This window comes from Chrysemys picta, chromosome 4, assembly GCF_011386835.1.
Source record: "Chrysemys picta bellii isolate R12L10 chromosome 4, ASM1138683v2, whole genome shotgun sequence".
Classification (NCBI taxonomy): domain Eukaryota; kingdom Metazoa; phylum Chordata; order Testudines; family Emydidae; genus Chrysemys; species Chrysemys picta.
In genome coordinates, this window is record NC_088794.1 from 143,026,198 (window position 1) to 143,049,858 (window position 23,661).

A 23,661-nucleotide genomic window follows, 5' to 3' on the forward strand; every position below is an offset into this window, starting at 1 on the left:
GAAGAGGGACACGGGGAGGAAAATGTGTACTGGAATGTGGCACCAGGGAGATGTTAGGTGGTGGATGGGAATATGTCACTGTCCCCACCCTAGGCCTTGTCGCTTCCCATTGCAGCTCCCACCTTTTGTTCTTTCCCAGCTCTTACTTTACTGTTGAAATGGGACCTAACGGCTGCCTCTCTCCTGGCTCACGTTGTTACTCACTAGCTGGCCTCTCTCTTTTATGTCTGCCATTTATGCTGAAACATTCTTGGCTACCTCCTCTTCATCTCTGATTCTACCATGCTGCCATGTTTCAGGCCACAAGCTAGACTCGGTAATGGGACCACATCACAATCTGGGAGGTGGAGGAGGAGAAAGAGGGGGTGACTCATCAAGCCAGAACGCAGGCAGCATCTGGGTCTGACTTTAGCAGCAAAGTTGAGAGGTGGGAAGGGAGGCAGAGTTGAAAGGGGAGGAGCAGAACTAGAGAAAGCAGAACAGGGCACGGGAACAGTGTCTGGATGGATTTTTAACCAGTTCTACCGAAACTTGGGCAAAGCCCTGATTTCAGTAGAATTGGCTGGGATGCTGGGAAGTATCACAGCGCGGGGACACTTCCAATAAAGATAGACACTTGGTCACCCTGGTTATAATGGATAAAAATTGTGGGACTGGTTAGAACATTTATTTTTTCTTCAAAAAATTTATTGTTTTTGGTGAAACTTTTTGCAGAATTTATTTTTTGTAGAAAATTGCCAACCCCCAAAATTTTGGTTTTCAAAAATGGACAACTTTGGCTTTCAGTTGTTCAAAAACAAACAAAAAAATTTATGGTGACAGAAACTAGAAAAGCTCTGTTAACTAAATGGACTTTTTAATCAAAATTAAAAAAAAAAAAGTTTTGACCAGTTCCAAAAACCAACCAGGGACAGTTTTTTTTCCAAGTGTGTTTTCTTGCTTGTTTTTTATCTTTAAAATATTAGCTGCGGATCTCCCTCCCTGAAGGATTCTGACAATGTAGGAAAACGGGAGCTCTGACAGCCTGAATTTGGCTTAAGGCTGAACCTCCTCTATGCCCTTGGTTAGAAGCTGTAATACCTGCAGCCCAGGATTCACCCTCTTGTGAAATATTCCCAGTCCCCCAGAAATAGGGTGACCAGATGTCCCGATTTTATAGGGACAGTCCCGATATTTGGGTCTTTGTCTTATATAGGTGCCTATTACTCCCCAACACACACACACACACACACACACACACACACACACACACACACACACACACACACACACACACACACACACTCCCTGTCCTAATTTTTCACACTTGCTATCTGATCACCCTACCCAGAAATGACCTCAGTCTTCTGGGGGTGGAGGAGGGAAGGAAATTGGAACCAGTGACCTTAGTGTGTTCCTTTGTCTTGCTCTTCTAGGGTCTGGGCCATTTCTAGACACTGATGAGGGTGTGGCTGACAGAGGTGCATCTTTTAGCTTAGGCTGTAAGCGTATCCTTTCATATTCCGCGGTCCCAGGTTCAATCCCCACTGCTGACAACCCTCCCAAGGGTGCAGCGTTACAAGCAGTGGCTCATATGAACCCAGGACCTTCAGTGGGTGTGGATTACACAAGCAGTGTGAGGGGGAAACCCCTTTTTGTATCCGTCTTAATAAATAACACATGAGCAGTAAAGGGCACAAACCAAACATGCTGTCTTGCTGCGCTGCTGTTGGTGGCACTTTTTCTGTTTGATTGTTTGCTTTGCAGGTTACCTTTAAAGGGATGAGATTGTTGACAAGAATGGCTGCGCCATTATTCTCAGGAGCCATGCGAGTGTCTGATTTCCCCTTGTTAGGGTCTCGTCGCTAAAGAACCATTGATGTCGTATGAAGCTGCAGTTTTAGACCTGCAAGTAGCTGCATAAAAATAGACCCCAGTGGGGCACCATGCAGGTGTAGAAGTCTGCACATACAGAACAGCTTGCAGGACTGAGGCCTGAGAATTTATTCTTGGTGTGTTTTCTGACTCCCATTAAGGTTAATGGGAGGTGGGTGGTTGAATTCACTTTAGGGATCTCTTCCTTACCATTTTGTAGTGGATTTGAAAGTCTTTCCCTGATGATGTTTGCTTATTATGGCAGATGAACAGTGTCTCCATGTTCATTAGGCTCATTTCTTATTCAGTTTTTTTTTAATTAATTATGGAGATATACCTATCTCATAGAACTGGAAGGGACCCCGAAAGGTCATTGAGTCCAGTCCCCTACCTTCACTAGCAGGACCAAGTACTGATTTTTCCCCAGATCCCTAAGTGGCCCCCTCAAGGATTGAACTCACAACCCTGGGTTTAGTAGGCCAATGCTCAAACCACTGAGCTATCCCTCTCCCCCATATGTTAAAACACACGTTTTAAAGTGTTTGTATGGAGGAAGGGCCTTTTCAACATGCAACTTAACTCTGCATGAATAGGAAGAGCTTGTATATCTCAGGGACACCATCAACTTGAAAATCACTAGATCTGGTCGTAAAATGAGCCCTGACTTTTAGGTTTGTTTTCAATTATTATTTTTTAATTTTTTCAACCAGCTCTGAAAACTACATTCTATCTGATTTTCACCCCTTCGGTTACTAACAGCTAAGATCGCTGTAATCAAAAGAGAATAGAAGAAAGTATTTTTTTTTTTTGCTTTTTGTTGTTGTGCATTTTGACAGCCGGTTGTGACTGTGCTGGGCATCTGGGAGTTCATCTTCCAGACAGAGCCCCTGAGAGAGCCTTGTTTTCCTATCACTGTAACTTCAACCCAGAACACACTTCACTGCATGCAGATTATCTGGTTCTCTTCTTTTCCAAGCTGCATCTCTTACAGGTAGAATATTCATAAGCATCTGCTACACAGGCTGCAGTTTTCAAAGGGGCCTACTAGAATTAGACACTCAACTCCCATTGAATGTCAATGAAAGTTGGGCACTTAACTCTCCTTGTCCACTGTGCAAATCCTGCTGCTTTTGTTCCAAGGGGGCTGAGATGAAGGGTTCTGTGTAAACTGCATATATGATCCTGCTCTGAAGACCCCATATGCACACTGAATGCAGGGGCATCTGCGCTGGGAAAGGTATAGTTTCTTGAGCTGGTTTGAGCAGGAGAGTTCAGTCTGCCAGCCTAGAGAAAATGAAGTTTATTGGGATATCTGTGCAGAACTATGCATATTCTGTTGTCAGGAGAACATTTTCTGTAGGTGAAGAATCAGTGAAGTGTAGATTCCATTTATCTGTCAGAACAGATCAGCCTGACAGACCAGTCTGCTTGGGAAAGTCAGAGGAGTGAACTCGTCTTTCCAGCTTGTTTGCAGCTTGTACAGCCTGTAAACGGCATGATTTTTTTTTTCATTAAAAGAGAATTAATTTCTGCACGCTCTTTTATCAACTCTCCACCCCTGCTCCTATAGTTGAGGGCTGTGCATTTCCTAAGGAGAAACTGCTGCTGAAGCATCATTTCCAGACTAATTTGCTCATTTAATAGGTTAAATCTTTGCTATAAAGGAGATTGTCTGCAAATTTTAAAAAGTGCTTGTTTTAGGATTAACCTACTAGACATGTAACCTCTTAATATAGCCTGAAACTAAAAAGTAAATTCAAGTTTTGATTAAGCCTGCCTCTTTGACCCCAGTTGAAAAGACTGATGGGGGGATATGATAGAGGTCTATAAAATCATGAATGGTGTGGAGAAGGTAAATAAGGAAGTGTTATTTATTCCTTCTAGTAAAACAAGAACTAGGGGTCACCAAATGAAATTAATAGGCAGCAGGTTTAAAACAAACAAAAGGAAGTATTTCTTCACACAACGCCCAGTCAACCTGTGAAACTCCTTGCCAGAGGATGTTGTGAAGGCCAAGACTATAACAGGGTTCAAAAAAGAACTAGATAAATTCATGGTGGATAGGTCCATCAATGGCTATTAGCCAGGATGGGCAGGGATGGTGTCCCTAGCCTCTGTTTGCCAGAAGCTGGGAATGGGCAACAGGGGATGGATCACTTGATGATTACCTGTTCTGTTCATTCCCTCTGAAGCACCTGGCATTGGCCACTGTCGGAAGACAGGATACTGGACTTGATGGCCCTATATGGCCATTCTTATATTCTTAGGGCCTCCGAATGAGGTGCTGCCTAGGGAACAGCAACAGGCCCCTCCCTCAGTCAGAGGGGATGGGCCACAAAGAAATTTTGGTTACCAAGACAAATGTGCTGGGGGAAAACAGGTCTGAGGTGCAAGAGGGAGCCAGTGAGGAACACTGAGCAGAGACTGCATGTGTAAAATGAGCTGGATTGGTAACTCAGGATTCTCACATGCTCTGTCCATCCATTGCAGCATGGTGCGTGGCTGCACAGGCATCACCCCATGCTGCCCTGCCAGTGTTCCTGGACCCTGAGCTGGAAAATCCCCTGCGAAGATGGAAAAGGCAGTTGGGTCTCCGTGCCCATCCAATGCTTTGCCTTTTACTTACATATTGAACAGTATGTTCCGTGCTGTGTGAACAAGGTATAGTCCCTATCTCAAGAAGCTTATGATCTAAGCTTCTGCCCAGAATGTTAGTCTCAATTGCAATGGTGGTTTGTGTGAATGTGATACGTACACCTGTCCACTGGACTGAGAGAATGGTCTCCACGCATGCCAACAAATGGCCACTGGATGAGAAAGGAGGCTGATGTCTTCTGCTCTGGGCCCAGTTCACACGAGGAACCTGCAGATGAGTCTTTGTAGCCTGTATTGCTAGTGTAACTAACCCCTATAGCATCCATTCCTCTTTATACACCAAACAGAGATGGGGCACCAGGGATGAGTCCTCAGGAGAAATGAAGCCCTTGGTTTCACCCTTGTCCTGTGACATCCCAGGGGGGTTGGGGGTGTGTGCACATGTATGGGAAAGTTTGCTCTTTCATTGCTGAGCCTTCATAAAACGCTGCTACCGTTTTGGGCAACAACTCCAAGAGGTTTGGAGGAGTTGTTTTTTTGAATAAATTTTTTCCACAAGAAATGGAACCTAGGATCCAGTCCTGTTCTCCCTACTCACATGAGTAGCTCTAATGGAGTAAGGTGATGGAAACTCAGCCCAGGCACTGTTCCAAAGCTCAGTACAGTCAGTGGGATGTCTCATGAGAAAGATTTCAGCCCTGACTTAAAGCCCTATGCAGCCCCATTGACTTCAAGTCAGGGCAGAATTTGACCCAACATCTATTACTTGGGGCTAATCTTACACCTGTTTTCCTAATGCTTAAATGCCAGGAAGAATCTGGCCCTAGTGCTGCAGGGCAGGATGGGGAGGGCACCAGAATTGTTTCATTACAGACCTGGGACGACTTTGTAGGTCAGACGCAAAAGCTTTTTAAGCTGTGAGACCCGATGGAACTGCCGCCACTGGAGTGCAGAGGCTGCTCCACCCCTATTCCTTTGGGGGCAGATTGCACCAAGGAAATGGGGCATGGTTCCCTCCTCCCCCGCTGCTCACCAGTGAGGGGTAATTTCCACCTGCAAGAGGTGTAGAAACAGCGGTGCTGCCTCTGCTCACTAGGGAGTTCCCACAGGCATTCTGCTTCTCCTAGGCAGCATGGCTCCTGGCGCTCCCTCTGGGATAGTGCAGCTGCACACGGCCCCTTACAATGGGCACATCAAACCCTTTGTTCTGGGCTAATGTTAGAACTTCTTCTGGCTTTGTTGTCAGCAGGAAAGTGAACTTCTGTTGCCAGATGCTGAGCTGTGGAAGAGCCACAGCCTTTTGTGACTGGGGAGGGGAGAAAAATGCTAGTTAGATGCCCAGACTGAGATTGTCAGAGTCGTCCAGGGGATTTAGGCACATGTCTTGCATTCATTTTAATTCCATTACAATTAATGGAAGATAAGCCTCTAGCCCTAATGGAAGAGATGTGACTAAATCCATTAGCCTCCTTTGGAAAATCTAGACTCTGGGCTTTGGTCTTTCTACTCAGCACCTCCTTTTGGTTAGAGCCAGGAGACCTTCCTCTAAGTTTTCTCCTATACAGAGATGACGTCCCGAGGGCTACTGTGACCAGCGTCCCAGGGGAGCCAACTGAGGTCACTCACTTAGAGTGACCTGCAAAGAATGGGTCAGTCAATCCCCAAAGCTGTTGGGTATTCCAATACTTAGATTTACTAAGCCAGCATAAAACAGCTTCTGTAGTACCTCACTGGTTACCCAGAACCAACAACACAGTTCCTTAAACTAACTCAGCCTCAGGTCTCTACCCAGACACCCAAGTCAAATATGATGAGGATTACTGAAAATCTTATTCATCATATAAAAAGTTCTACCAATCCCATAGGATCAGACACATTACCCACCAGGTTAATGAATATTCCAAATGCACGCTTACGCCAATTCTTATTAATGAAACTAAAATTTATTAAACAAGAAAAGAGAGAGAGTGTATTGGTTAAAAGATCAGTATACATACAGAGATGAGTACCATCTTGAAATTCAGATTCATAGCAGATATGGTGAGCTTTGTAGCTGCAAAGAATTTTTAGAATTTAGTCCATAGGTTATAGTCCAATGGACAATATCATATTCAGGGTTTTCCATTTTAAGACTGGGATCTCAATCTTGTGAATCAAACTTCCCCTGATGACGCTTAAGTAGTTCTGAGAAGACAGGATCAGGACTCAAGGGCGAACAATAGGCCTTTGATGTAACCTTTTTCCCAAACCTCATGCAAGAGGGTCCGGATTCACCCCTGCAGCGCCTCCTGCTGGTCATCCAGGGAATTAGCTCACCAGCCTCTGGAGGCCCCTCTGCAGGCCAGTGATCCGCCTTGTCCGCTGCACTGGCCCCCATGTCCCTCCCAGGACCCCAGTGCCCCTTGCTTTGGGGCTGCCCCCTGGCAGTACCTGCACATGCTAGGTCTCCCTTCCCAGGGGAATCCCCACCCACTAACCTCACCTCAGGATAAGGCCACTGCCAGTCACCATCTAGCCCCCCACTCTCTGGGGCAGACTGCAGTATAGGCCACTCATCATCAGCAAGGGGGGTTTGGACCTGCTGCCTTGGCCTAGCCCTGGGTTGCCCTCTGCAACCCCCGGTACCCCTTAGCCTATTACCAGGCTGCAGCCTAGGGCTATCCAGGCTGGAGCTCCCCAGCCCTGCTCCACTACAGGTACTCTGTGTCTAGCTCCCTGCAGCCAGGCACTTCTTTCTCTGAAGGCAGAGAGAGACTACTGGGCTGGTTCTTACCCACAAAAGCTTATGCTCCCAATACTTCTGTTAGTTTTAAAGGTGCCACAGGACCCTCTGTTGCTTTTTACAGATTCAGACTAACACAGCTACCCCTCTGATACTGGGCTCCTGGCTCCCAGCCTCTTTATACAGGCCATCTGGGCTCTGATTAGGGTGTGGCCTAGCTGCAGCCACTTCCCCAATCAGCCAAGATTTTACCTTGCCCTGCCCCAGCCCTCTGCAGGGCTTTTCCAACCCCTCAGGGCAGGAGCGGGTGTCCACCCCGCTACACCTCATCAGTAATTAACTACATGAATTAACATAAGGCAATTTATCCATTAGGCAGTCTATCACAAACTTTAAAGCGACATACAGACAATGACGTTATTTCACCCAAGATTCAAATGTTAATATTCCCCTTTGATCTCTGAATCAACAGCTATAGTGACAGACAGGAACTGTCTGTTTATAGGGCTAGCATTTAGCAGGATGAGTACACACATACAATTAGCATTACCTCTAATTTCTAACAATACAGGTTTGCATTTCAAAGTTCTAGCCTACCTAGCAAGGAACGGCCCTAGTTACCATTTCTAACGTGTCTCTACAGGTTGACTTTAGGTCAGTTAGCTTGCAGGATGCTTAATCCTTTCTGGATATGTGTCATACTTCATATAAGATTCATTGCAGTAGTATAACAGTGGTAGCAATAATGATTTGCATGATTATATGTTAATTAGATATCGTCACAGCTACTCTGAATATTCTTGGAGTCAGATATCCATTCACAGGGAAGCTTTTTAGGATTGTTTGACAGCGTGCCCAGTGACAAACAAAAGCCCCTTGATTCTCTAAATGGTGACTACATGCAACTGGGCTTGCAAAAATTCATGTGTAATTGTGTGCCTAACTTACACTTCCATTTACTGAAGTTACATGTACACATGGGGTAACAGTACAACCCCATTGCCAGTTAGGTGCACAACTAGTTATTTCAACGGGGAACTTGCCTAGCATGTATGTGCAATTGCATACATAAATTATACATAAAGGTGTGTGAATAATTTTTCATGCAAGAATGCACACGGCCAGTTTATAAAATGAGTCCCACAATATAATGCAGCACCAGGAAAGAAATACTGTAACGTTTCAAGTTCAAAAAAGTGTAATTGGGGCTCAGTTGAGTAAGAGAACCCCACCCTCAACAAAACTAAACAGAGAAATAAAATGAGTGGCAGCACGTCTCTGTGATGAACGGAACCCACGGAATCAATCCCCTTATGTAATTGTGTGTTTCTGCAATTCCAAATACAGAGAAACTCACACTTGGATAACATGTCTCTTGCTAGTTGGTTCATCTGTGAATTTTCCTGACAGGTAGACTATGAATAGCTCTGAGGCACTAGCAATTCATGTGTGCTTTTCAGAACACAATACTGAGTCATTTTAAAGCCACCTACTACAGTACTTTTAAAGATGCACTAATTATTTTAAGTGTAAGACTCCGGCCCGAGAAGGAGAGAGGAATTCATGCCTTCAGTTTCTCATTTGGGTTCTAACTGTGGTCAAAATATAAATTTTAATATTTTTTACAAATTAAGAATAAAATGGTATGCTATTCCACTATCAACGGGTATGGACTTGAGTCTGCAAATCTGTATGGACATGCTGTCTGTAACCACTAGACTATACTCCTCCCCAGAGCCAGGAATAGAAACTGCGATTACTGACTCCCAACATTCCTTTGTCATATAGCTAATCGTTATGTAAACTACCATCAACGAGTGTGTCACATTCCCCTCTAGAGGCTGGTCCACTAACAGCCTCTTACCGCTACCAGTCACTCCTTCAGATAGGGGTGCTGTGGATTTAAAGGTCTTGGGGTCCAATCCTGATGATGGTCCATCTGAAGGGTCAATATGGTTCTGCATGATGGAATTTCTGCATTTTCCAAGTTTGCTTTTTAAAAAACCTAGAAAATCACACACAGAAAACAATGGCAAAAGAATGTTACTGTGGGTGCAAAGTCAAACACCAAAAGTGAGGAAATCCCAGAATTAAGGTTGCTATAAGGAGCTGCAACAAAAGCCAATTTCAGGGCACAACCAGAAGTTTTGGTCCTACAAACCCCAGGAATTATGCTATGTATTTTTGAGCATTATCTGTTGGCAGTTTATCTATTCACTATTTACATATTTATGGACATCTCTCATAACATGTGCCACATTAATTTGGCCCCCTTTTGTGTATATGTGTTATGCTTGGTCTCTAATTCCATGATCTCCTACTATTCTACAGGACCCTGCCTCATTCAGTGCACAGGATGGATAGTGAATGAGGCAGAGGGTTTCAAGAAGAGAGAGGATGCTGGAGAGAACTAACCAGGCCCTATCCTGGCTCTGCCACAGACTTCCTGGATGATACTGGGCGAGACTATCAGAGTGTATTTGCACTAGAGCTAGTCCAAAAATGAAAATCTATTTTTGTAAAAAGTGTGGAAGCTGTTTTCAATTCCAACTGTCCAAATCTTGGGCCATTTTTGTCTCCTGTTTTATAATTGTGATTAAATTTAAATTGGATCTCTAGAGGTCATCAGGTCCAGTCCCTTGTGCTAAGACAGGACCAAGAATACTTCCTAGATCATCCCTGACAGGTGTTTGTTCTTAAAAGCCTTCAATGATGGAGATTCCACAACCTCGCTTGAAAGCCTATTCCTGAGCTAAACTATCCGGATAGTTAGAAAGTTTTTCCTAATATCGAACCTAAATTTCCCTTGCTACAGATTAAGCCCATTACTTCTTCTCCTACCTTCAGTGGACATGAAGAACAACTGGTCAACGTCCTCTTTATAACAGAACTTAACATATTTGAAGACTATCAGGTCCCCCTCCTCAATCTTCTTTTCTCAAGACTGAACATGCCCATTTTTTTAACCTTTCCTCATAGGTCAAGTTTTCTAAACCTTTTTTCACTTTTGTTGCTCTCCACTGGACTCTCTCCAATTTATCCACATTGTTCCTAAAATGCAGTGCCCAGAATTGGACAAAGAATTCGAGCTGAAACCTCATCAGTGCCAAGTAGAGCGGGACAGTTACCCCCTGTCACTTACATAGAATCATAGAATTTTGATAGTTTTGAAAAGAAATAAAAAAGGCATTACATTGTTTGTGGAAAAACAATGACAACTATTTTCTATAAAAGGCTGTTTTTAAAGGAAAATAACCTTTTGTTCAAAAATGTCAACCATCTCTAATATACATGAAGGTGATGAAAAAAGGTTGTACTCATAACATTCATTCATAACTCTGGCATTTTCTAGCTTTTGATCACCTGACTTTGCAACCTTTTTTGTTTTTTTTTTTGTAGCTGTTTGGCTGTAATTGTGTATATATAGTTTAAGTATGCCTCTTTAATCTAGACAGGAATTTTATAGACTGTAGTTCATAATCAGCCTTTGATCCATGTGCTGAATTGTCCACTGTGACAGGAGGTAGTTTAGACTAATCACTTAAATTCAACCCTCATGAGCACTGTGGAAATCCCTGAGATAAATAATGGCCCATATCCTCAGCTGGTGTAAATTGGCATGGCTTTATTGCCTCAGTGCAGTGGAGTACCATTCCACAGCACTGGCAGTGCCAAGATAATGATGATATAACACTTATTCAGTTAATACCATAGGAGAAATGTATTGTGCTGGAATCTGCCCAGTTGCTGTTCTGTTGTATAATGTATCTCTAGATCAGGGGTAGGCAACCTATGGCACACGTGCCAAAGGCGGCACGCGAGCTGATTTTCAGTGGCACTCACACTGCCCGGGTCCTGGCCACCGGTCCAGGGGACTCTGCATTTTAATTTAATTTTAAATGAAGCTTCTTAAACGTTTTAAAAACCTAATTTACTTTACATACAACAATAGTTTAGTTCTATATTATAGACTTATAGAAAGAGACCTTCTAAAAACATTAAAATGTATGACTGGCACACGAAACCTTAAATCAGAGTGAATAAATGAAGACTTGGCACACCACTTCTGAAAGGTTGCCGATCCCTGCTCTAGATCTTTAATGACCATAAGCTGTTTCGTTTAATGACCTCTGTTTTGTATTTCATCAATTCTCCCTGGCCTAGTTCTCAGATGACTGACTCCCTGTATCACCAGTGTTGTTACATTTAAGTACCTGGGTTGTCAGTGTCCATCAGAAGGAGCCCAATTCTTAGCTGTGAGCTACGATGGAATTGCAGCCTCAGTTGGACTGACTGCAGGCCCAGATCTTTGAAGTGCATTTTAATAACACCCAGCGGGGGGAATAATTCCCTCTTTCCTTTTGTCTTCACGACGTGCCCGATCAACGATGAGTCACAGTAAGAGCGGCCCTGTGTCTGCTTTGCTGAACAGGTTGGATTTGCGCGTGGTGGAATTGGTACCATCTCACTAATGCTTCGCTCTCAGTGTAAAATCGAGGAGTTTTGTGTTGTCTTCCTGTAACAGGATGACTTGCCCCATGCCTGGAGAGCCTGGGGCTGAGCCAGCCCTGGATCTATGATGAACTCCACCTGAGTGGGATTGGGTAATTCTCTGTGAAGGGCAGCAGGGGGCGGCAGTGAAGGGGAGATGCTCGGGAAGAACAGAGACTGCTAGGAATGAGCAGGCTCCACCAGAGACCTCGGATTTGGGACCAACCCTGAAGCCAGAAAGGGCTGGGAGCAGCCTGCTAAACCAGGAGAGACCCTGGGCAAGCAAGGGAAAGCATGCAAAAGCTCTCCAGGTAAGGAGGCCTGGGTGTAGGAAGAGAAATGCTTGGTTTGGGGGGACTTTAATTGGGGACTTCGTGTTATCTGTGAATAAACCCAAACCCCAAGGATGGGTATTTTGACCTCAGAAAACATGTGTGGCGTCTGTGTAAGGAACTCTTTGAGGGAGAAATTATTAGCAGGGCAGTGCAGAGGCACCCCGGCCAGGAGGGGTGCTCCGTAAGTGGCCACACCGCTATGCTCCCTCTCAGCTTTGCAAGGAAATATCGCCGGGAAATTCCCAAAGCTGAGCCATAAATGCCTGTAACTTCCCTGACAGCTCAAGATGAAAATTAAAAATAGCCCAGTATTGCCAGGCACTTCTGGTTCTGGTGACAATATCAACCATGTGAGTGTAGCCGGAGTGATTCATACATGTCATCAGCACCCAGGGAAGATCTGCAGCTGCCTGGTATACATTTAGGGGCCTTGGCTCTCTGTGACTTAACCCTTTCGTGGCTGGTTCCTGTTATGCCTTTCGGGTGTGGGAAGAACAAGGTGGTGGTCTTTGAAATGTCATGGTACTGCAACCGTCAAAGGCGATGTCCAGGGGATCTCATTTACCCTTCTGGTATGTTAGCACTGAACCAGTTGGTGGGAGTTACCTAGGAGCACACAGGGGAAAGCAGACATCTTAACCTCTGCTTTTATTCTTAAACTACATGGGCCAAACCCTTCCTACTTTACTCTAGGCTTTTGGCCCATATTCTGTAACTAGCGCTGATTATTTAACCCTTTTGCTTCTTACTCCTCTGACATGGGGGGCTGCAGTCGCAACTTTGTTTTCAACATTTTCATACTTAAAAATGGTTTCAGAGTAGAAGCCGTGTTAGTCTGTATCCGCAAAAAGAACAGGAGTACTTGTGGCACCTTAGAGACTAACAAATTTATTAGAGCATAAGCTTTCGTGGACTACAGCCCACTTCTTCGCATCTGAAGAAGTGGGCTGTAGTCCACGAAAGCTTATGCTCTAATAAATTTGTTAGTCTCTAAGGTGCCACAAGTACTCCTGTTCTTTATACTTAAAAATGGGGTTGATAGACTTGGATCCACATACTATTAAAAAAGTGCCAACAAACCGACTGCAGCAATTCTCATGGAATGAATCCCACCGAAGGCTTTTGTGACATCACAACCCACTTAGGTACTGCTTTAGGTCTCTAATTTACAGAGCTCCACCGCAGAACGAGTCTCTTGTTAAGCTGCTGCAGTCAGTGGAGTTGAAGGATATAGCAAAACCCCCGTTATAAGAGAATGGCACCCAGGATCCTCGCAGAGCAGCCCGGACAAGTGGGGTTGCTTCTATCTCCCCGGCATGACAGACATATAGACAGACCTTCTCTTCCTCCCCAACTCTTTTATCCCATACCAGGGGTGGGGGAAACTAAGAAAAGAACAAAGGAGAGGAAGGAAAAAAGATCTGCTGCTGTTTAGGGCTGGGGGGTTAGAGGACGGAAAAGCTCCCTTCATAGACTTCAGGCTAGAAGGGACCGTTCTCATCCTCTAATCTGACCTCCTGCATAACACAGGTTAGAGAAGATCACCAAATGGTTCCTCCATCAAGCCCATCACTACCCTGGAAGTGAGTGTGTGTGTGTGAGGGGGAGAGGATGAAGGGGTGGAGCTACAAGCTCACTTCTGCAGCCCTTCTGAGGCTCTAGTATTTTTAAAATCAGTGTTTTCCCCCCTAGTTCGTGTGGTTCTGTGGTCTTGTCACATGTTTAATCCTAGTAGTAATTCACGCTCTGCTCTTCCAGCATTCACGGACTAATCCTCACAGCTGCCCTGAGTAGCAGATAAGTAAATCTTATTTCCAATTTTTCAGTTGGAGAAACGGAGGCAGAGAAGTTAAGTGACTTGCCCAGTGCTAGAGAGAGTAGGTCACAGTCAGGGGTAGAACGCACGAGTTTGCAGCTCACTGTCCTGTGTGCTAAGACCCCGAGACAGAGTCTTTCTTTTTCCTCACCACACAGGAGTGAGAGAACACATTGGAAACGTCTTTATCAAATCCACTTCTGCCCTATGGCACCAAGCTGGGAAGGATTTGACAAAGTGAGCACGCTCTTCTCTTAATCTTCGTTGGCACCTTCTGTGTTTAAAAATAGAGCTGGTAGAATACTGGGGCAAAACTGCATCATGAGTGTTCATTCAAGTTCCAGTGACACTTGCTTTTGCTGTGTTCATATCTCTTATTGTTCCGTATTGGGAAACCAGGTTTATGTTCCCAACAGTATTTGGGCAATGGCTTCATTTGAACAGGGGATATTTAGCAATTACAGGAGTATTTGCTATTCCAGGGATCGGCAACCTTTGGCCCGCGGCCTGCCAGGTTAAGCCCCCTGGCGGGCTGGGCCAGTTTGTTTACCTGCCGCGTCCGCAGGTTCGGCCAATCACGGCTCCCACTGGCTGTGGTTCGCCGCTCCAGGCCAATGGGGGCTGCGGGAAGCGGCGTGGGCCGAGGGATGTGCTAGCCGCCGCTTCCCACCACCCCCATTGGCCTGAAGCAGTGAACCACGGCCAGTGGGAGCTGCGATTGGCTGAACCTGTGGATACGGCAGGTAAACAAACTGGCCTGGCCCGCCAGGACCACGTGCCAAAGGTTGCCGATCCCTGTGCTATTCATAACTCATTGGTTATTCTTGTCATCCAGGCAGGGAGCAGAAATAATACCATGCGAGTCAGTGACTACTGGAAAATAACAAATATATTCACACAAGCCAGGATCAATTTGCAGTTTTTGAAAGGGCTTAATTTGATGGATAACTTATTCAGAGTTAACAGTCTGACCATATCTGATACAGAGGGGGTCAGCTTTTTTTTTACTGCTAATAATATGGAAGTCCCAATTAAGTGAAATATACTGTGTGTGGCTGTGTGTGTGTGTCTGTGGTGTGTGTTTATATACACTCAGTGTTTAAATAGTGGGGTGGTAGGTTGCCTTTTTAGAGCTCTCTTCTCTTTAGAAGCCATGGCTCAAAATTCTGTTTTGATCAATTGGCAAAAATATGTTAAACTCATGTTCAGAGGCCTAAAAGTGTGTCTCACAGTGACAAAGGAGCTTTGGTTGTCCTGTTGTCTTGGTGCTGCTGCAGAAAGCAATATAGGTTGTTACAACCCAGCATGGCCGAGAACAAAGGGGAAGTTACTGTGTGTCACGTAGAACAACCACATAAAAATAATTACTGTGCTATTCCTGTTACTGAGCAAAACACAACCTACGATGAACTCCTAGGAGCCCTGGCGTGTTGAATGCAGGGCACCTGGTGTTCCTGTCTAGCCATTTAAGAGATCGACAATAGATCTGGTTGGGAACATTGTGTAAAAAGTTTTCTGTCAGCAAATACCATTTCAACCAAACCAGTCTTTCCCCCAGCCCAAAATCCTATCGATTTTGACAGAATTGCCAGTGAAACAGAAATTCTGAGTTTTGAGCAACTCCGATCAGCAGCGCTTCCCGGGTCCACAGTGGGTTAGAGAGTAGGCTCTAGCTTTAGTCACCGGTGAAGTTTAGACAGTTAGACACAAGTGTCGTTAACCCACAACACATTGACAAAAGGAGCCTCTGCTGAACAGGGGTACTTGCTGAAGTGAAGATAACACCGGGTAAATAGGAAGATAAATGAATTGATTAGCTGGTGGTTGTTTTGTGTTTGGCACCCAAGCAAGAATCGAGCTCTGTAGTGACAGGGTTACATGTGCTAAAATTCCCTTGGTGTTACCAACTCACTTATTCTTTCTACGTTTTTAAAAAAACAAGCTCCTCTAGCTAGTTCTGTGTTGCATCCCACGCACTCGAAGCGCTTCTGCAGGCTGTTGCTTTCTCATATTTACACACACAAACGGAAACGCAAGCAGCACTACAGTCTTGCAGCAAACACTGTTTGCGTCTCTCCTGTGAAGAGCAATAGAATTCTTCCTCTCTGCCTCAGCATGATGTATTGATTTTCACGTGTCCCCCGCTTACAGGCCAAGTGTGGTGAACAATCTACTTTACTTTTAGCGCTTAAAGTGTTGGTCTTGTCACTGACATTCCATTCCATGAGTGAGTGTTGCGGGGCACGAATGGCCCATCTTGAAACATTCCTGTTTCGAAGACCATTTTTATGTCCTCCTGCTTCCTGTGAGCAATTCTGGCCATGTCTACACTAGGAGTGCTTTGCCTATACATTAGTGTGGACGCAGCTTATATCAGCAAACCCGCACTTTTGATGGTTTAGTATATTCCAAACCTGCCCCACCACCCCTGCCAAGCACAATCAGCTATATTGGCAAAATTGCTCTTGCTGTTATAACTGGGTCTACACTAGGGACTTTTGCCATTGCAGCTCTATTGGTCAGGGATGGTACCTCTCTTCACACCCCTGAGTGACATAGCTATGCTGGTCGATGTTTATACCGTAGACCGCGCCTCCATCTCCTCTTTTCAGATGTCCATTTGAGAATCACTTGATCGTCCACTGATAATCATGGACACCAGTGGACAGAAATCTAGTTAAAGTCACAGTGGAGTGTCTTTATAGCCTGATACTTTACCCCTCATCTGGTGAAATACAATTGTAAACGAATAATACTATTTAATGTAGCACCCTTCATCCCAAGCACTTCACAAACTACATAGGTACAAACCCAGTGAGATGAAACCTCCTGGAGGCCAGCCAGTGCACAGAGCAGAGAGGAAAGGGAGCGTTTTAGTCAAAGAATCCAGGCCTCTACTCTTAGGTGAAATGCTGGCCCTGCTGAAGTCAATGGTAAAGCTCCCATTGACTCATTAGGGCTTCACAACACCCATCGGAGGGCTCTCAACGCCATTAAAGGACACCAGCGCACAGATAATGTCTGTCTTAATGCTGCCAGGTTGTTTACTCTCCGTGTTCACTGAATGAAGAGAAGTCTCCTCTTGATTATATTCTTGGGGCAAAGTCAGAGGGCAAAGTAATGGTGTGGATTTGAAGCACTAACAAGTACTGCTTTGTTGCCAGCCTGTGCATTAATTGATTTCTGCAACTGTCTTTAAAAAGCATTGTTATGCAAGACCTCAGGGTCTCTCCTAGCAGAAACGACTGATGTGGACATCATTAGATCTGGACTTCATCAGACGTCTATGAAGTGGCTGCTCATAAATACCTACTGTAAGTAGAATGCAGTAGCATCTGTAAATCATAGTAGCTATCACATTTCATACATTATACATATCTAATGTGAAGTCTCATTATAGTGGTAAATCAAGCCTAATGCATCTGTGTCTCTTTGCCCTGGAGGTAGGGAAAGGCAAGTGAACTTACAAGGATAATTGATGAGGACAATGGGCTGGCTGCATCAAAATGTGTGTGTGTGTAGCCATGAGAAGTTTGGAATCACCACAAGCAAGCATGACTCCAGCAAAAGAGGAAAGGCCAGGTAAGATATATCACTTTGTGTGTATGTCTACCCACAACATATACAAGTACACTGGTGTAATATATGTGTATATATATATGTATGTATATATGCATACCCTGTTTAATAGTTTTTCATTTTATTCTTTGCAGGCAACATCAGTTAATTCAAGACATGCATAAGGAGAAATGTAAGGATCAGGCAAAAAGATGATTTCGTACTGGATACTTTCAAAGACATCACCAGCACAAATGGAACCGCTGTGAAAATGGAGAGAAACAGCCAAATGTGTTTCTATCACTGTGGTGTTTGCCAGATGAAGCTGTAAGCAAAGCAACTGCTGAAGCTTCATGTATAGGGTGCACTTAGCATCACGTGTCAGCCAGCGATCATATCTGAAAATACTGTTTCTACAATTATCTATGTGAGTGGAAACCTATGTTGACATTCGTAACGATACAGTGCACTACTACATTACCCGCTTTATATATGGGGATACTGGTTCTTATAACACCATCATCCCCACAGTGTCTGAGCATCTTCCAGTAGTCCATTAAGCAACAAGACTAACATCTGTGGTTTGTCCTCTCCTGGAGGAGAATTGTGTGTGCAGAGTAGTGGTTTGGTAGATTGTTGGGTTTTTTGTTTTGTTTATTTGGAGGTGTGTGTGAAAGGCATCAGATGTACATGCTGCTATGTATTTGTTAGAGATGTGCACCTTTCCACTTGGAGCAGAAGGCCGTGAGATTTTGGGATTGTCCTTAGTTCCTGTGGGAGTTCATTCCACGGTCTCGGACCAGCCCCCGCAACATAGCTCTGTCTCCTACCCACGAGAGAAGAATTCTTGGAGCAGATGAGCAGGAATGCAGTGATGCCCTACATAAGGATAAGTGGCCTTCACACATTCTTGCAAGGTAAGCACAGTCAACTAAGAGCTTGTCTACATGGCTCGGGCAAAGCACTCTAGAGGGGTGTGATTTGTAGAGTGCTCTAACATGGTGCTCTCTAACTGCCCCATGCAGACCCTGTGGGCACACTCTAAAGGATACCTAGTTGCGCTGATGTATTCCCGTTTCAAACAGGACCATGTTAATGTGAACTAGGTACATTTTAGAGTGCACCACCAGGGTCTGCACGGGGCAGTTACAGGGCCACACATTGGTACGCTTTCCAAATTGCATCCCTCTGCCACGCTTTGCCACATGATATAGACAAGGTCTCAGTTACATTGAACTGTAACACAGTGATTTTTATCCCTGAAGCATGTTTAAGGTCACTAATCACATCCTCTGTTTTCTGTCCCTTTTAGACAATGACCCAAATAATATAACACATACTGAGACTTGGGCTAAATGGAGTTTGGACTCCACCTGAATGAGTACTGCATCTGTCAGATACTGTGTTTGGTTCCCATAAAGTAATAATTTACCATAACATACTGCTGGTGTTTGCCTACCTATTCATTCTAAATCTTAACTGGATTTTTCAGAACACCAGGTATGATCAAACCTCATTGAGCTAATATGGCCTCAGCCAGGATAGGTGCCAGAGCTACCGAAAAGGAGGAGGTGATGGGAGCACTTTTGGAAGAAGGGGTTGACAGTCAGATAGTTGAATAGATGTGCTAATCCCCCTTGGCAAAGTCCTGCTATTGCTTATTGAGCAAAAAGGATGCTCTGGAGTATGTAAACAGTCATCTACTTACTGTATCTGCATATGGCACTTGTGCATTTCCAGTGGATTGCATACACTCTGTATAGAATATATATTGTTATTTAAAAAATGTAGTGCCTTTGTAGTGTATTTGAAATACCAGAGTCAAATTCAGTAACTATTTCAGCCTCTGTTGGAACATACCCAGTAGGCCCCAACTCAATAAATTGCTCCCTCCCCCAATCACTAAAACTTGGCCTTTCATGGTCTTACGCTGCCAGACACCACGCTTGTACTCATGCACGTGATTCCCGCTTGACTTCAGCGGAGATTGCACAGGTGTATTTTTAAGGGCAGCGTATGGGCCTCGCTCCTCATCCTCCTGGCAGTACATCAGTGCTGAAGCAGATTCCCCCAGACATGTCAGCTAGACATGGTGTCTTCAAGAAACTACCAGCTCTGTTGTGATTACTGGATCAATGAGCAATTTACCAGCTCTATCTTACCTCCCCATCTCCATGTGATGGCCTAATGCAGGGCTGCTCTGTTTTCTGCACTCTCAGGAATACTAGTTTATTTGGTGCCTGCAGCTATACAAGTCTCCACTTTCCCCAAACAATTATGTGGAGATTCAAAGCAAAGACTGAAATGTAAGAAAAATTGAACATCGTAGATCTTTGTTGAGGGGAAAAATTATTAGGGATTATTGTACCGCATCCATTTAGTTACATAACAATTCCTCAGAATGTGAGTTTTTAATAATTAATTATAGCCAGGGATTGGTGAAAAGAGATGACTACACTGCTGTATATTTGCTTAGTGTGTTTTATCAGGCAGTCGGTGCTTCTAAACGCCCTGAGGGAAATTGCACCAAGAAACTGGCAAAAATTCATGACCTCTTTTTTGGCTTTAATTTTTCTGTGCCTTTATTTAGCAAGTTAGGGCAAAGACATAGCTGCTGAGGTGGTGAAAAGAGAATGTGCAGTGAGAGAGTTATAACTACTTAGAAAACTATCACAGCTTAGACAGGAAAACAGAGCTCCCCTGAGGGCTAGATTGGATGACTCTTACCATGGTGAGTCTGATCTAGCCCTGAGACTACACTGTGCGGGACGGGGAAGGGGGCATGTGTTCATGTGTATTACACACACCTAGCTCCACCCCACTGTACTCATACAGACCTTTGCACCTCTGTAGAGTCACATTACAGGGTGTGGGCCACTACTGTATGTGCCTCCCACCACCCCCGGGAACTCTCACTGGCCGTCTGCTCCTACAGTGTTTGTGGCTCCTGAAGGGGCCAGGGACCAGCCCCCCCTCCTAATCACCACCTAGGAAGCTGTGGCTGCAAGAAAAGCCCCTGGTGGCTGCATTTGAGAAATACTGACCCTAGAGGCCCCATCAAGAAGGGAGCCTCATGTTAGACACCAGATAGGCACATAGCAAGAGAGAGACTTACTCCACAGAACTTATAGTCTAAATAGAGGATGAGAGATAGATCAGGACATCATGGGAGGTGAAACAGAGGGGGAAAGTGACTTGCCTGAGGTCCCCGTTTGGCCGGGAATCTCCTGGAATCAGGCCGCCACTTCTGGGAGCCACCAAGGTAAGCGCTGCCCGGCCAGAGCCTGCACCCTGAATCCCCTACCACACCCCAACCCCCTGCCCCAGCCCTGATCCTCCTCCTGCACCCAAATTCCCTCCCAGAGCCCACACCCCATTCTCCCTCCTGCACCCCAACCCCCTGCCCCAGCCCTGAGCCTCCTCCCGCACCCAAACTCCCTCCCAGAGACTGCACCCCACACCCCCTCCTGAACCCAAACCACCTGCCCCAGCCCCGAGTCCCCTCCTGCACCCCTCCCAGAGCCTGCACCTGTCCCACATGCCAAATTTGTGTCCCAGCCTGGTGAAAGTGATGAGGATGGGGGAGAGCAAGTGATGGAGGGAGGGGGACTGGAGTGAGCAGGGGCGGGGCCTCGGAGAAGGGGCGGGGCACGGTTTGGGTTTGTGCGATTTGACAGTTGGCAACCCTAGACTGAGGTCACCCAGAGGGTTAGAGGCAGAACCAGCAATAGAGAACGCCAGGTGTCCTGTGACCCAGTCCAGTGCCCTTACTACTGGATCACGCTGCCTATGCTATGATATACTTAGGAATACCCATTGCTGCCTCAGAAAAACAGGCCTGATATCTTGAGAGAGGCTGCTTCCATGGTACAATAATGTCCTCCTTCACCAGAGGCCTATGGTGATGCAGCAGGCAGGACTGAGGGAATACAGAAATAATTAGAGAGGGCTGGAAATTCGGAGTCTTTTGGAGGTGTGGAGAAGTGAGCTTTACCGTTATAGACAAGAAAAGGGTAACTGTCGGCTCCATCAGCAAAATGATTTAAAAAACAATAGAATACATTTTACACCAGCGTGGAAAGCCTCTGATGTTCCGCCAGGGGAGTCGGAAGCTTCCTATGAATGGGGGGGGGAGCAAAGGTATGGGGGGGTGCTATTAAGACTTGGTGGGGCGGCAGCCAGCTCCAGCCTGGGAAGGGGCATCCCAGTAGCTCCTACTGCCTGCCTCGGTAGCTGGTGCCCAGTGTGGTGCCCTGTGCTTTGCCCGCATCACTCCTTGGTGGCTGGTGCCTTGTGCATTGATACCCCCGGCCCAGATGTCAGTGCTCTGTCCCCCACCCCACCCTGGAGGCTAGCGTTCTTACTCCCGCTCCTCCCAGAGGCAGGGTGTCTCTTCCAGGACCCATGGTGGACTGGGCTGGGCCTGGGAGTCCTACCTGCTTCCCAGTGGCTGGCCCGATCTCTGCAGCTGCTCTAGTTCCTCTTTCAGGTCTTGCTCATGACATTGCCCCCCCAATGCTGTGTTCAGGGAGGGGACATACTTGGCTTGCAGTGGGGGTGGAAAACATGGGGAGAGGGTGGAAACCTAGATTCACTCCTTTAATATTTCCATTGTGGGGGCACAATCCCCCCCCGAGTTGTGCCACCCTTGTATTCCACTGCTTTCCAGTGGAATCTGAATTCTCTCTGCCTGTCTGGCACTATCAGGCTGGCAAGGTGCCAGTTTGCCATCCCATCGTGAACTGATGTTTTTGTTACATTTTAAAGTGTGTTTAGTGGCTTATTCTTCCTTGTGGTGAGGAGATTTTGTATATTGCACAGGCGTATTTTGTTAGTGTCATACAGACACCTGTCAAGCTCCTTCCCCTTGGCAAAGCTGGGGTCAGCACTGTCATTGAGTCCTTTGAAATGGGCTCCAACAACAAGGGTTTGCTACTATACTAGAATATAAGAATGGCCACACTGGGTCAGACCAATAGTCCAGCTAGCCCAGTATCCTGTTTTCCGACAGTGGCCCATGTCAGGTGCTTCAGAAGGAATGAGCAAAACAGGGCAATCATTGAGTGATCCATCCGCATGTCGTCCACTCCCAGCTTCTGGCAGTTAGAGGCTTAGGGACACCCAGAGCATGGGGTTGTGTCCCTGACCGTCTTGGCTAATAGTCATTGATGGACCGATCCTCTATGAACTTTGCTCATTTTTTTAAGCAGTTATAGTTTTGGCCTTCACAAGATCCCCTGTCAATGAATTCCACAGATTGACTGTGTGTTGTGTGAAGAAATACTTCCTTTTGTTTGTTTTAAACCTGCTGCCTATTAATTTCCTTGGGTGACCCCTTGGTCTTGTGTTATGTGAAGGGGAGAATAACTCTTTCTCTACACCATTCATGATTTTATAGACCTCTGTCATATTCCCCCTCAGTTGTCTCTTTCTCAACCTGAATAATCCCAGTCTTTTTAATCTTTCCTCATATGGAAGCTGTTCCATACCCTTAATCATTTTTGTTGTCCTTCTCTGTGCGTTTTCCAATTCTAATATATCTCTTTTGAGATGGGGCAACCAGAACTGCATGTAGTATCCAAGGTGTGGGTGTACCATGGATTTATATAGTGGCACTATATCTTCTGTTATATTATCTATTCCTTTCTGAATGGTTCCTAACACTGGTAGCTTTTTCGACTGCTTCGACACATTGAGCTGATGTTTTCAGAGAACAATACACAATGACTCCAAGATCTCTTTCTTGAGTGGTAAAAGCAAATTTAGACCCCATCATTGTGTATGTATAGTTGGGATTATGTTTTCCAATGTGCATTACTTTGCATTTAGCAACATTGAATTTCATCTGCCATTTTGTTGCCGAGTTACTCAGTTTTGTGAGGCCCCTTTGTAACTCTTTGCAGTCAGCTTTGGACTTAACTATCTTGAGTGATTTTTTTCTACCTCACTGTTATCCACCTTTTTCAAATCATTTATGAATATGTTGAACAGCACTGGTCCCTCTACAGATGCCTTGGGGACCCTGCTATTTACCTCTCTCCATTCTGAAAACTGACCATTTATTCTTACCTTTTGTTTCCTATCTCTTAACCAGTTACTAATCCATGATAGGACCTTCCCTCTTATCCCAGGACTGCTTAGTTTGCTTAAGAGTCTTTGGTGAAGGACCTTGTCAAAGGCTTTTTGAAAGTCCAAGAACACTATATCTACTGAATCAATCTTGTCCACATGTATGACTCCCTGACCAAATCATTCTAATAGATTGGTGAGGCATGATTTCCCTTAACAAA

General features: G+C 45.2%; 1 protein-coding gene across 4 annotated transcripts in view; it reads left to right on the top strand.

Moving 5' to 3' along the window:
* The window catches only part of RTN1 (reticulon 1), a 185,802-nt gene that overhangs the window by 31,644 nt on the left and 130,497 nt on the right, over positions 1-23,661 (top strand). Inside the window, exon 1 of one of the 4 annotated variants that reach the window (XM_042845176.2) lies at positions 18,231-18,288. The exons of the other annotated variants lie outside the window; for them this stretch is intronic. Within the exon in view, the coding sequence (XP_042701110.2) occupies positions 18,246-18,288 (43 nt within the window). The 5' untranslated portion in view covers positions 18,231-18,245. Of the gene's footprint in view, positions 1-18,230; positions 18,289-23,661 lie in introns of those variants that run through there. 4 annotated transcript variants of the gene reach the window in all.